At 44.3% G+C, this 14,033-nt stretch overlaps 1 protein-coding gene and 1 long non-coding RNA gene across 7 annotated transcripts in view; one reads left to right on the top strand and one right to left on the bottom strand.

Annotated features, from left to right (window-relative positions):
• Positions 1-283: 283 nt before the first annotated feature.
• The window catches only part of dennd2b (DENN domain containing 2B), a 55,587-nt gene continuing 41,837 nt past the window's right edge, over positions 284-14,033 (bottom strand). For all 6 annotated transcript variants that reach the window (XM_061750717.1, XM_061750741.1, XM_061750707.1 and 3 more), the window contains 8 exons: positions 13,657-13,797; positions 13,351-13,499; positions 5,424-5,601; positions 4,470-4,511; positions 4,263-4,374; positions 2,026-2,265; positions 877-963; positions 284-584 (listed from right to left, as the gene is read on the bottom strand). In XM_061750717.1, the coding sequence (XP_061606701.1) occupies positions 550-584; positions 877-963; positions 2,026-2,265; positions 4,263-4,374; positions 4,470-4,511; positions 5,424-5,601; positions 13,351-13,499; positions 13,657-13,797 (984 nt within the window). In that variant the 3' untranslated portion in view covers positions 284-549. The remainder of the gene's footprint in view (positions 585-876; positions 964-2,025; positions 2,266-4,262; positions 4,375-4,469; positions 4,512-5,423; positions 5,602-13,350; positions 13,500-13,656; positions 13,798-14,033) is intronic.
• Positions 7,495-12,245, top strand: LOC133466771 (uncharacterized). The gene is made up of 3 exons (XR_009785035.1): positions 7,495-7,701; positions 11,675-11,900; positions 12,035-12,245. It is a non-coding gene; the product is annotated as an uncharacterized LOC133466771 (long non-coding RNA).

The following is a 14,033-nucleotide window of genomic DNA, read 5'->3' as shown; positions in this document are numbered from 1 at the left end:
GGGTCGAGGGTAACGCAAGCGTGACTCCACGTTACTTGACGTGAAGACGTCGTTGCAGACAAGCGGAGGAAGAGAGAAACATGTGGTCCCGAATCAACAGGGAGCTAATGAGAGCACGGCGGTGACAGGCAACGTCTGTGATGAGACCACGTGTAATTAGGTTAACATCGCTGCTGGTAGACTTACCAGGTCTGATGGGAACTGCTTCTCTTTGGGACACTTGAATGATTATTTAGACTAAATATAGCGGCGAACATATATACATAGAAGATGCACTTCTGAATCCTTTTAATTACCTTTTTTTTTATTGAAAGATTGCAAAATATGTTAACAGTTCACCGTCTTGACGCATGTCCACTTTCGAATCGACTCCGACGCTTCTGTCTCGACCCGATGCAGCAGGGAAGCATACAAACTGTACATTTTATGCTCTTCACAAGAACAGCAGTGGTTTCTGAGTTCATACGGCGACCGCTATCAAGGCCAGCTCACAGGGAAATATGTACAAGTTTCGTGAGGATCGAAGATGCGGGCTTCGAAACGGTCACCTCAATTCTTCTTGTGGAGAAACTTCATTTTGCTTCCTAGAAAAGGCCAAACAAATGGTAGTAATTGGTTATTTATGATGTCACATGACATCTCAAGAGCACACTTGCAAAATAAACGACGCAAGGCTGTTTCTAGTTCTATCATTTCTCCATCATGCATTTTCTATAATCCTAATGAGGGTCATGGGTGAGCTGGAGCTGCAGCCTATCCCAGCTGACTTGGGGTTAGAGGCGGGGTCCATAGTGACCTGGTCAGCCAATCGCAGGACACACATAGACCACTCACATCACATTCACAATCACGCCGATGGACAATTTGTTTGTTTACCAAGGCCTTTGAGGAACTTGTTGACGCCGCTCTGCTCCGTGTCCGGCAGCTCCTCCAGGTACTGGTCCACCCTCTGCTCGAACAGACCTGTCGGCACATTTCAATAGTGCCACTAGAGGTCAGTACGAGTACGAGTACAGCGTCGGGCATGAAAGCTTGAGCGCAAAAGGAGGTCAACCAACAGCCCGAAAAAAAAGTAGCAATATGTTTGCTATTGTTTGCGCATTCATTCCATATTTTTGACATACAAGTTAAAGTCCATGTACTCATACACTCTTTTCACTCACTATGATGACAATTGAGGAGACTAGTAGAAAGACTGTGTCTTACAAGTAACCTTTTTTCCCCATTTACTGTACACACTGTACATTTTGTCCACTTGAAAGACATTACTAGAAGTCAAGACACAGTTATAATAGTGCGGCGAATTGTCTTACGATTGAGAACAAAGCGCTTCCTTAGCAGCTACATTGAGAACGGCTTTCCATAAGGCCGTTCGTTTAAACGTAACTAGTAACTAGTATGCTCTTTGTCCTCACCAGTAGGGCAACTTTGGCATAAAGTTTGCGCTACTCATACTAATAGCGAAGCACTGATATATTCAACGAGTAGAACTGTGCCTGACTACTGGTGATATTTTTTAGTGCTAATTTTGGCCGAGACGCAAATCCTTGATTGCAAATATAGGATGGAACAGCCTTGACATCCGTGATCTTCAAGTTAAGGTCCCTGGACTAGTACACTCTTTTGCCCTCACTAGTAAAACAATTCAGCACACTGCTAGAATGACTAGGGGGCACTAGTAGATATCCTTGATATTGAATCAATGTTTTGTCGGCCGTGTGCGACAACTACTACTACTACTAGTGACATACAATTTGACGAGTTAACATCTAGTGCTTCACTAGTAGTACTAGTAGCATGCGATGTCAACTAGAGGACAGTTTTGCCTCACTAGTCCTACTAGTATGCCAAAGTTGTCTTACTGCTGTGCAGAAATGTCACGTCAGTGGTGGGAAAAGCATTTCTAGTAAGACACAATTCATTCTACTAGTGCGCTAAATTGTCTTACTAGTGAGGACAAAGAGCATAGTAGTACATAGACCTTCAGCGGGATGTGAAGGACACGGTGAGAATTTGAGGGCGTACCTTTGGCGCGAGTCTTCCTCAGCTCTCGATCTTGAATGAAGCCCGCGAACATCTGAGACTCCATAAAGACGCCCAGGAAGCGGCGAAGACTCTTGGACGCCACCGACTTGCGGAAAGCTTCTCTCTGAAAAAGGCGCTCGCCGCGTTCGTTCTGGGTGATGAAAAGCGAGTAGTGGCCGACGGTCTCCAGAAAGAAGCGAATGAAGGCCTCGGACACCAAACTGTTTAAAGAGTTGTACTCTGCGAACACACAAAAAGGGACAAATAACTTTCGGAGGGATGTCAGGTTGACACGTTGGAAAGGAAAGAATGGGTCCTCGTTTTCAGGACGACCGGGCAATAAAATGCACCCGCTGCTCCCGACGGCAGAGCGCAGACTCGGGGGGGGGGTCACGGCTTGTAAACGTTCAGTCCGCTCAGCCCGAAACTAAGCGAGCGGCGATCTCAATTCACGGACGTCGGACGTTTGCGACCCGCGAAGTCATTATCCCGCTATAGCGCTGATCATGCTCACGGCGGCACACTGCCTTACAAATGGTCAAAAGGTCGACCTGAGGTCAACGCTGGACGTTTGCGTTTCAGAAACACGTCTTAAAGTAGCTTTTTCACTGGAAGGGATTTGAAGGAAATAAGTAAGTAAGAAACCAGCGGTTTGTTTCCCCGCCTTAGCTTTACATCGCTGAAATCGAGCCCGCAACATATTTGTTTTCACGTGCCGCAACAAAGATGACATTACAAGCTCCATGTCTTGAAATAAATACGGTCTCATTCTTTGACCCGCGATCGGCCGGCAACCAGTTCAGGGCGTACGCCGCCTCCCGCCCGAAGATAGCTGGGATCGGCTCCGGCACGCCCGCCACCCGCGTGAGGGGAAGGAAGCGGCTCGCTAACTGGATGGATGGCTCATTCTCAACAGCAATGGTAGCATTAATGTCAGCGTTAACAACATGAGGCGTCCTGGCCGAGTCACCCGTTTTACAGAGTGTGAAAATAGGTGATCCAGGGTTGCCGTGGCAACAGCTGACACTAAGCTAGTGTACCAACCGCATTAGCTTCATGGTGGCAACGTGTTGCTTTAATCAAGAGTAAGCTTTCATCTTGGCTAATAGTAGTAACTAGCTGAAAACCAAATAGTAAAAAAAGAGTTTTAAGGCTTGCAAAAACATACCTTGATACAGTTACCATATTTCAAGAAAATGAAAACAATGCTGTCATATTATGAAGGCCTCTGCTAGAAAGCAAAAATCAACGTCAGGGAAAGCCTCCAAGAACAGAATCCTTTTATTTAAGGTTAATAATGTGATTGGTTAATTCTGAAGCCAGCTAATAGAGGAGGACACCCTCCTTTGTGCAATGCATCATTGCACTTGGTTATTTTGACTTCCCTTCTCTAAAATATTCTTTTCCATTGAGTTGTACAGGTCATAGGTTACATTCAAGGTTGAAAAGATTTGAAATGATTTGTCTTGCTGACTTTTCTTTTATCGCTTCTCCTCACACGGGTCGCGGGCGTGCTGGAGCCTATGCCAGCTATCTTTGGGCGAGAGGCGGGGTACACCCCGAACTGGTCGCCAGCCAATCGCAGGGCATATCATATGCCAACAAACAACTGTTCGCACTCACATTCACACCTACGGGCAATTTAGAGTCTTCACTTAACCTACCGTGCATGGTTTTTTTTTTTGGGGTGGAAACCGGAGAAAACCCCCGCAGGCACGGGGAGAACATGCAAACTCCACACAGGGGAGGCCGGGGATTGAACCCGCGTCCTCAGAACTGTGAGGCAGATGTGCTAACCAGTCGAACACCGTGCCGCTCATTTTTTTTTTTAAATATCACAAAAACCTGCCATTTGAACAGAGCTGTGTAGTCTTTATATCCACTCTATAGAAATACATTTCTTTACTTTTCTATATTTCAATTTGTTGATGGTGAAATTCAGGTTTTCATGAGGTGAAAGCTATAATCATCCAAATAAAAAAATATAATAAAGAAATATTGCAGTCTGTGCATCGTGAACTTATATGATAAGAATTGAACTTTTTGAATTGAACGAAAGTACTGAACTAATTTAAAAGTTCCTCCATATTGTAATATATTCAGATGTTATTTTTGACATGACAAGACAACATGACATCAAAAAGTTTTGTTTTTTTTTAAACCACAAATGTTTTCATAGAGTAGCTGTTGTTCTGCTTGACATAGAACACATCAGTCTTGTTTGGTCACTTATTTACCTTCGTCCGACTCGCTGTCTGAGTCCTGACTGATGATGTCATTCCTCTGCTCCAGCGCTTGCTCCAGAGCCGCTTGAAGTTTCCGTGGCAACAGCGAGGCCTCGTCATCCATCTATAAACAAACGGATGTAAAACATCACAACAGCATTTTACGGGATGACTTTCAATGTGTTTTACAGTTTTTCTACCACACATTCAAATACAAACCTGTCTGATGAAACGGTCGGTTCCGAGGTCCACCATTAATGCCTGACGAGAAAACAACAGCATCTCCTCAATGTTACTGTTTATACTCATCCAGGACAACCTAATGACATCCAAAACAAGACGTGTATCAAAATATCCCAAATATTTTTTACAAACATCGACATGTTGACCAAAGTGAATGTTGAGCAGATGTTGCTGACGGTCATTAACGGACAAATCTACAAACTGTCAGAACGTGGCGGCCAACACTTTAATGCTCACCACCTGCTTGTGCACGTGTTTTTGAAATGATACATTGAGTCGAATATTTCTTTCCTCCACTTAACCCTTGCATACCGTTTATTTTCCGTGCACACAAAGTATGTTCCGGGTGCACGCCTTGGCCACCTGGGGGCAGTATAATACAGACATACTGATATACGTAGAGACGTCGCAGCTCGTCAGTAATCGTCAGCAACGGGAGTCTTTCTTCACAGAGGATAAAGAAGATGTGCCTGTGAGGTATCACTGAGTCTGTATCATACTGCCCCCTCGTGGCCAAGACGCGCACACCAGAAGGAGCCGCACAATGACTTCATCATGATGCATAAATTGTTTCTTTTTTAAAATATTTTATTGAATTGTTATTATGGTATGCTTTTATGAAGTACACTACTGTAGAGGGCTACTTTTCTTATTAAAAACATTTTGAAAAATTGTATTCGGTTTTGAACAGATTAATGCAATTTGCATCCATTTCATGAGGGAAAGACGATTTGAGTTGAAGCGTGATCTCGGAACCAATTCAATGCGACGCTCTAGCGATGTCCGCATGTCCTCATTGCTTCTCATGCCAACCGGGCCAATGGCGTGACAGTATAATGGGTCGGCGCGCAACTCGTGTTTAACAACATTTCACAGAATCGGCGGTAAGGTTAGGAAAAAAAAAAAAAAAAAAAAACACACTTGACTCACTTCTTCGACTGGCAATTCTTTGAGCTTCGGCAAGGAGCTGGACAGCAGCCCCACCAGGAAGGGAGTGGGACAGCAGACAATGTCCAACATGGAGCCGGGCAGCACAGGGATGAAGGTGTGCTGCCAGGAGAAGGGGTAGAGCAGCGCTACCACGGCGTGCATGCAGCTGGACAGCGTACTAACGGTGGGAGGCAAACACACGTCATTTCATCACTGCGCAAAAAGATGAAGAAGATTTCCCAACCATTGAATTCTTTATCTACTTAACTAAAGTCCAGTGATACGTGGTAGAGCTCAGACCTCTGTCGAGGCTTGGGTTGCAAAAGTGTGCATTTTCAAAGTTGAAAACTGCTTTTATGGGAATTAACATAAAATGTTTGGGAACCTAAAGGAAGATTGCACAATTGCAGGTTAGTCTATAGCAAGTAACTTGGTTAGAGGAACTGTAGTTGGGGGAGGGGGGGGGATGCTGTATCTATATTTTTGTAATAATGTTCTTCTAATGTTAACCAGATTTGAATCCAAATTGGGTTGACTTTTTATTCTGCAAAGTTTCTGGGAGATTTGCCAGACCAACATTATTACTCTCAATGGTAATTGGGACCAGCATCAAACTGTTCAATACGATTGAACGTGACCTTCTGCAACTACGTCCATGACTTTAGACATGACAGTCCAAAATATTCCGTCTCATGCAGTACAGATGTACAACGCTGCAAACTACAACTACGAGAAGAAGGGATTGTGCAGATTCGCAGTCGTCCGGGTCATGGCCATTTGTAAAGCTTGAATTCAAGCAACTGGACTCTTCTTGCCTGTTGAAGGCATTTGACATTTCAATTCTTCAATTCGATGTTTTAAAGTTTGGAGTCCGGAGTTGCCCCCGGAGTTGGAACATAATAATGAACAGAATTGTTCAACGAAGACCTCTCTGAAACTGAACATTATTACCTTTCTAATATTTCACATGGGTCTTGTATTGCATACCGGGATAATGGACGTAAGTGGTCATCATTTTGTGGCTGATTGGTGCAATTTAGTCCAAAACGATCAAGTTTTTTCCCCCACACGGAACGAGCATAGCTTTGGCGGAGGGATGCCCCAACTTGTTCAACTGAGGAAAAAAGGAAATTGGAACGAAGAGGAGGGCCGCTTCATCTCGTGTTTGCGAATATGCAGGAAATCAACATATCGTCAGCCGAACAGCATCATTGCCGAAAAACAAATACCAATGTGCTTGCTTAAAAAAAAAAAAAGAAAAACGTGTTTTTCTTTACGTCTGTGTAGATTGTCAGTCATCCAGGACACAAAGGTCATGCACAAAGATTGCATGAAGGTAACTGGACACATTTATTTGGATGCATTTGTTTAGTTTTGTCTTATTTTCCCAAAATGTTTCAAATAAAACATGACTTAGCGATTACGCTGTTAGGCTAATGATATGCCAAGTAAGTGAAAGCGGAAAAAAACAGGATACGTGGAGATTTTGTGCTGTCGGCAACGAAGCAAAGAGTCGTTCATATTCGTGTGCTTTCTTGTAACATTGACCATTTATTTTCATTTATTGATTTTTAAAGGAAAATAGTTTCACGATATATTATAACTTAACTTTTGTCTTTTTGATTTTCATGTTTTTGAAATGGCCATTTCATTTTTTTTTCGAATTGTATTTTTTACAAATTTAAATAAAAATTGTCTGGCAAACACAGTGTCGTTTTGTAACATAGTTTTATTTCAAATGTTTTCAAACAAAAAACATTCACTTTTTCTGATGTGAGCCGTGCTTTTTCGGGGGGTATTTCTACTTCGAATATGCGGCGGGCTGTACGTTTTGCCACCCGCTCTATCCATTGATGGACGAAAGGTATTGTGCGTGTGAATCCATGTCAAAGCGCACGGATACAGAGGAGCGAGCATGATGAATGACGGAGTCACAACCGTTGGACACGCCGCAAACGTTAAAGCGGAGTCCCGTTGACGCAAATAGCCCCCAAAAATGCAGCAGTTCTGTTCCCCCTTGACAGCTGCGGTATAACAACCAGATCCCAAATAGCAGCCCGTCTTTCTCACGATCCGTCACTTGTTGACAGTGGCTGACCCTCCCTCCCTGCCTCCCTCCCCGTCCCGACCCTCCCCCATCATCCGCTACGTACGCTTCGGCCTTGCGTTTCACAAGAGAGTGAAAATAAACTGCGGGCCCGATCGCACGCACGCACGCACGCACAGCAGAGCAACAACAAATCAGTACGGCCGGAGAACAAGACCGGGATCCAACATGGTATGCAAACACACCCCACTTGAGATAGACGTTTAATGAGGAATGTTTTTTCTGTGCTCGCCGTCATCAACAGTCAGTCAGCATAAACAAAAGTCGCTCTCTTCTCTGCGACACGCACACACGGCCCCAGCGAAACATCATCAATCTGCACTGATAAACCACGATAGCGTGTCCCTTCTCGCTCCGGCATTTGGAGTCAAATGACCAGCGCTCAAATATGTTTTCTTGACGGTGGAAAATCCAAAATGCATGGGTTATAAGCCAAACTGCAGTATTTTCAATACATAAATCCTATGGAGATAATTCCGAACAGATCCCGTCCCAACAGGGAGCCACAGGGCACAGAATTTGGAGAAGCTTCGCCGCAGGCTAAACGCAGACGCACACACACACACTCTCACGGTGATACCAAAGGGATCAATTACATTGGACAAGCCCTAAACCAGCACCACCGCACACTTCTGGGGGAAGATGAACTTGCAGTGAAAATAGTGAGCACTAGCGGAGCTGGCCACTTAACCCCGCAGAAAAGGAATACCAACACACCATCCATCGTAAAAAAAAGAACAACTCTACAAATAAATATGTTCATCTGCCTCACAGTTCTGTGTGGAGTTTGCATGTTCTCTCCGTGCTTGCGTGGGTTTTCTCCGGGTGCTCGGGTTTCCTCCCACGTGTGAATGTGAGTGCAAATGGTTATTTGTTTAGATGTGCCATGCGATTGGCTGGTAACCAGAAAATGGATGGATGGATAAATACATAGTAAAAATCCCCAAGTAATTGACCTCCCCCCCCCCCCAAAAAAAAAAAGGTTTATAATTGTCTACAGATGCCACAAGAAGGTGGCAATGCACCACTTTTATCGAAATGAAACTCCTCAACTCACTTCAACGTGGTTCCTTGGCACCTAGATCCCACAAGTAATACTTGTATTGCTTTGATTAACATAGGATCGGGTCAAAAACTAGCCACAAATTGGCAAATGCCCACCATGAATATTTAGGTTCATAATTTGGGCGATTGTGTGGAAGTTCAGGCTGATAGATGTCGAGGTTTGGAGCTCATTCTAACAAATTTGCTGTCTCGGTACGCGTATAGTCCATTTACCCAGGAGACGTCGGATAGCAAGATATTGGCAGCATCTGAGGGAGAGAAAAAATCCTGTCCATGCACTAAAACAACTATGACGCCACAAACAAAAAAAAACAAAGCAAAGAGCACACTGTCAGACATATCGCTACAGTACAAGTCCATTTGTGCCCCCCTAATCTTCAAACGGAACAACGGTTCCATTTTCTATTTGGTTTGGACAAGAGTACAAATACTCATCAAACTCCAGCGTGGATCAAATCAAGCTGATCGAGGCAGTCTCGGTTCAGTTCCAAACCAATGCTGGCACAATTGGGGTGCTCGATTAACCAATCAGGTTTCACTCCAAGCGCTACAATGGTGACGTATCTACAGGTTGACACTTTTGCCTTATCAAACAGGTCTTTGGTTTAGCATGTGGATGGTCAGTCAGCAACATTTAAAAAAAAAAAAAAAAAAAATGTCCTCAAAGTGGTCAAGACGGATCAATAAGCTGAAAACAGAATTGTAGGATTTTCACAACTGCAAATGATGTGAATTCAGAGGTCCGCTCTTAGAAGAAGGGTCCAAATAAATCTTAACCGTATAACAGCCAGCGGCTCTCATATTCCTGAGGCAGCTACGACCGTCCTTCGTAGTCAAATAACGTCCCCGAGCACTCTCCCGTGAAAACGACGAGAGAATGACGGCGGCTCTCGAACGGGGTGCTGATGAATCTGCAAAGGTCGTGGTTAAGTGCCGGGGCGTGAACTGTGATCAGAACTACTGATGTGAAAATCAGCCGGTCTGCCGCCGCCGCCGCCGCCGCCGCCTCCTTTTTCCTACTCTCGTCTTTGGACAACATTTCACACGTTTTGAGCGTGTGGCGCACATGAGAAGGTGCCAGCGCCACAACATGTCAATTATACGCGTTAACATTCAGCGATCGCACCGGCTCCGGTCACTTTCGAAGCAAGTGATCTGCAACTGCGGCTTTTACCAATTGGCACAAGAGACACCCAAGCAATTCTGGATGAGCTCGGCATGGCCATGAGAAAGTCATTGTTCAATTTACAACTCCGACCTCCTCCTTTTTGCTCCTCCTCCTCTGACTTCCTTTCAGCATATTTGGTCTCCTCGCCATCTGTGTTCATGTGCAAGCACTTTGCACCAAGAAAAAAAACAGACGGTCAGCTGTCCTTCTTTTTTCTTTTTTTGCTACTGTAGCAAAATCATCATCTATATAACGTGGCCTTTAAGCAAAGCAACACGAAGGGTCAGAGGCCCATCGGGAAGTAAAGTTAAACAGATGTGAAACAGGTGAGCACCACCAGACAGAGATGTACGACGAAAAGAAACTATTTGCAATACAAGGGAATGAAGTGCTCTATTCCAAAATGAGATTGAAGCCAAATTTAGAAATGATCCATTTTGCCTCGTTAATCATTCAGCACAGATGCTATTATCTTTTGTTAAACATGTTCAGATTTGTTTGAACGGGGTCCGATAGGATGTTCGTCCAATTTGCAGCTACAAGTAAAAAAAAAAAAAAAAAAAAAAAAGTTTGTCATTTTTCTCAGAATACTCAAAAATGGATTTATTGTGTTTCGGAAAAGAGATCTTCAAATGTGCACCGACACCCATAAAGCCATCAAATTTGCTCATCTTCCAATCTTCTCGATGAGAATGCTTAGTTTTACTTGACGCTGTCACAAATAGAATCATGTATCAATATGTGCGATGGATTTTTAAAAAGTCTACACACCCCTGTTCCGAGATCAGGTTTTCTTCTTCTCAACTGACTCCGGGCGAGAGGCGGGAAACACCCTGAGCCACTTCCAGGTCACACATAAACAAACAACCGTTAACACTCAGATTCATACATACCTACGGACAATTTAGAGTTGTCCGTTAACCTACCATGCATGTTTTTGGGAATGTGGGAGGAAACTGGAGTACCCGGAGAAAAACAAGCAGCCATTCCGACAGCGTCTTCCCTCTCGCCATTAAATTGCAACTTTAAATGTATCCGCATTACCACGTTACCGCTAACCTCTCATCGCTCAGTGAGTTTTTATGTTTTTATGTCTCAAAAGTCTTTTTTTTGTCGTACTCGAGCGGCTGCCCCTATCGGAGACAAATTCCTTGTGTGTTTTTGACCTGCTTGTAAATAGACATGATTCTGATTCTGATTCTGATTCTGAACAATGACAATGAACATAAAATAAAGATGACTAATTTTGCACACATGGCAAAAGAAAAACATTAGATTTATAGATTTTTTTTTTTTATTTTGGCCGGCATTCCCAAAGCTTGCCCGACAACTGCGAGAGTTCGCTCACATACAGTCGAGCGTTCCACCGAGACTCCCGCAGGTTGCTCGAGTTCAGCGAGGCGAAGGTGACATAGCCGATGGGGATGTCATCCGATTAAACGGTGAACTTGTTACAACAAACGATCCGTTGACAATAAATTGGCCTTGGAGGAATGTATTTGAAAGGGTGTGAAATTCCAGTCCGATAGCTCCGACAGGCAGACAGCATGGCTACAAAACAAAGAACTGTTGTGGAACAGCTCTCCCTCTCATGCTTGTCTTCTTTTTCTGGATGGACGTTTCTAGGGGGAAACGCATACATCAAGTTCCGCTGAACTTCGCTATTTGGCGAATGAGTAGCGTACCAAAACCCCTTTTCATCGTGGCAACCATTAATGCGGCATTGAAGGAAGGAAATACTGTAAGCACGCTTACTCATCCCGACAGAGGCGTAGTACTAAGCCCTTCAACCGACACTATCGTTAATACTTGTAGATTTCATCATTACGGTTACGTAGCTCGCAATTGTGTGACTCAAGATGTTATCTCCTCGGATGACGGCCATTTGGTTTCCTGCTTTCGTGTCAACAGCGGGCCGGCGGGCACGGCATCGCCGGACGGACGGTGACGTCGGAGCAGCACGCAGGAAGCGCATTCCGTCCCCTGCGCAGTCGCTGATGTTTGTTTAAACTGAATCACATCTCCTCCCGCTGCACCCTCGCCCCCAGCGTGGCCTGCGACAAGTCGACACGCCGGGTCCCTCCGGAGCCCTCATGACTCATCGCGCTTGACTGCTTGTATCGGGATCATCTCGACCGTAAGTGCAAAAGCAACACGAGAAAGGAACTCAGGAGAATGCAGACCAAGCTCAATCTGTTAACAAAAGAAGGAGGCGGGGCGATGTGAAGGTGTGCCATATTTATCTTTGTCCGTCTATTTGTTCGTTAGCAGACTCCTTCCCGGTGCTCGGAGGATGACGTAGGGCATTTTGATTCCGCGTTTGGACGCTGAATTCGTCTCATGATGACTTACATGATGGCAAACAATCAAAATACATTCTGCAATCAACTCCTTTATCTTGATCGACGGCTACATTTAAAAGCTGTTGCTCTGGCCCATGCAGCACCCCTCAGTAAAGGTCAACAGATCAATGTGTGGTAGTCCTCCCCAAAACAAAGAGAAAAGTCCCGAAATTGTGGAGTGAGCTCCTCATCCATCCTCACGGGGGTCGCGGGCGCGCTGGAGCCCATCCCGGCTATCATCGGGCGGGAGGCGGTCGCCGGCCAATCGCGGGGCACATACAAACAAACAGCCATCTCCACTCACAGTCACACCTACGGGCAATTTAGAGTCGTCACCTTTGACTTTCATTTCATTTTCTGTTTTTAAAAGATACTTTTTTTCCCCATGGCTTTTACCCCAGGTTGAGATGCTGATTTTGATCTTTTAATGGTTACATTATTTTGTTTTTTTTTACTCTTTTTTATTGATTTTTGACTTATTGTTTCATAGCCGTCTTATATCTCTGATATTTTATTCATTTACATGTATTGTTCCCTGCTATGTTTTTAATGTTTCGCTGTGTTATTCTTAAAGCGCTCTATCAATAAAGCTGGATTGGATTATGCTAACTAGCTACTATCATTTCTTCACAGACCAAAGGGAATTTTCATTGGAGGGTATAGTATGAGTATCTCGGGCTAAAAAAAAAAATGACATCAAGTGGAGGACAAAATACTGGAAGAAGTTATATTAGCGATCAAATGACACTTGAATCGCTTTTTCACCATTCTGAAGGACCCGGGTAACTTCTATAGAAGCATTCTAATCACTGAAGACATTGAGAACGTTTGATGTGCATCCATTGAAAGAGGCTTGTAATATATTTTAAAAACATACAGGTATAGCTCACAAACATCTTACGGTTATTTCTCACTTTCACGTGTCTTACAGCTAAAATATACATATCGCGAGGTATGAATGTGAATAATTACGCCCAATCTATAACTTACTTATTAACAGCAATCAAATACAATACAATACATAAAGTCGAGCGATTGGCGATTAGTATCATAAGTCACCGATAACTTCATATCGCATTTCTCCGAGTTCGACATTCCTCCATACCGGATGCCGCAAAGGTTTTCTTGCTTTTCTTTGAAGTGATTCTATTATACAGATGACGACAAATCTTCTCACCTGTGTCGCCATAGTTTTGTCCCTGAAATGGCGCGAGTGTGTTTGCGAAGTAGGTCAGGGAGCCTCACCTGAGTTTCTCAGCCACAAATATGACCCTGCGCTCCAGCAGCAGCGAGGCAAAGACCCGAACGACCTGGCGAACGCCCAGGCAAGCGAACAGACTATCGAAGTCCACGTGCTCCAGTCTGGAGTCGGCGGGCCGCCTCAGCTCGATGATCTGAACACGGAGTTGACTTTTGAGTGTACGGACCCACTTAACATCCCCAATGAGAAACTACAAGAGGCTTTCGCCAAGTTTCCCATCAAAAGAGAAGCACTAGAAGCATTGAATGGGTGGGATGAAAGTGGGAACGCGGGCGGGGTCGTGCGCTGACCTCATTTCCTGCACCAGGCAGAAAGGTCTTGACTTTGATGAGCTTTCCGGGGGCAGGAAAGGGCGACTCCATCAGGCTCCTCATGAAGGGATAGACCAGCGCTGCTGATACGCCTCGTCGCCGCTCCACCTCATCCAAGATCTAAACAACGGTGAGGAAAAGCGTGTGCATTTCTCTTTGAATATACTCTACACTTTAAGCCTACAGCACTTTCAAAATTACAATACTGTTGTCGCTATACATTACGTTTTCAGTATTGTAAGGAATCTCCACTACATCGCAGATTTTCAATTATTCAGTCATCAATCGTCATTTTTTTCTGCAATGGGTTTTTACAGTACTAAGATGTGCGCCTTCTATGTAGTACCACCCTGTGT

Source organism: Phyllopteryx taeniolatus, chromosome 2 (genome assembly GCF_024500385.1).
Source record: "Phyllopteryx taeniolatus isolate TA_2022b chromosome 2, UOR_Ptae_1.2, whole genome shotgun sequence".
NCBI classification, from domain to species: Eukaryota; Metazoa; Chordata; class Actinopteri; order Syngnathiformes; family Syngnathidae; genus Phyllopteryx; species Phyllopteryx taeniolatus.
Note: the sequence above shows the minus strand (reverse complement) of the source record. Positions and strands in the feature narration are given on the sequence as shown.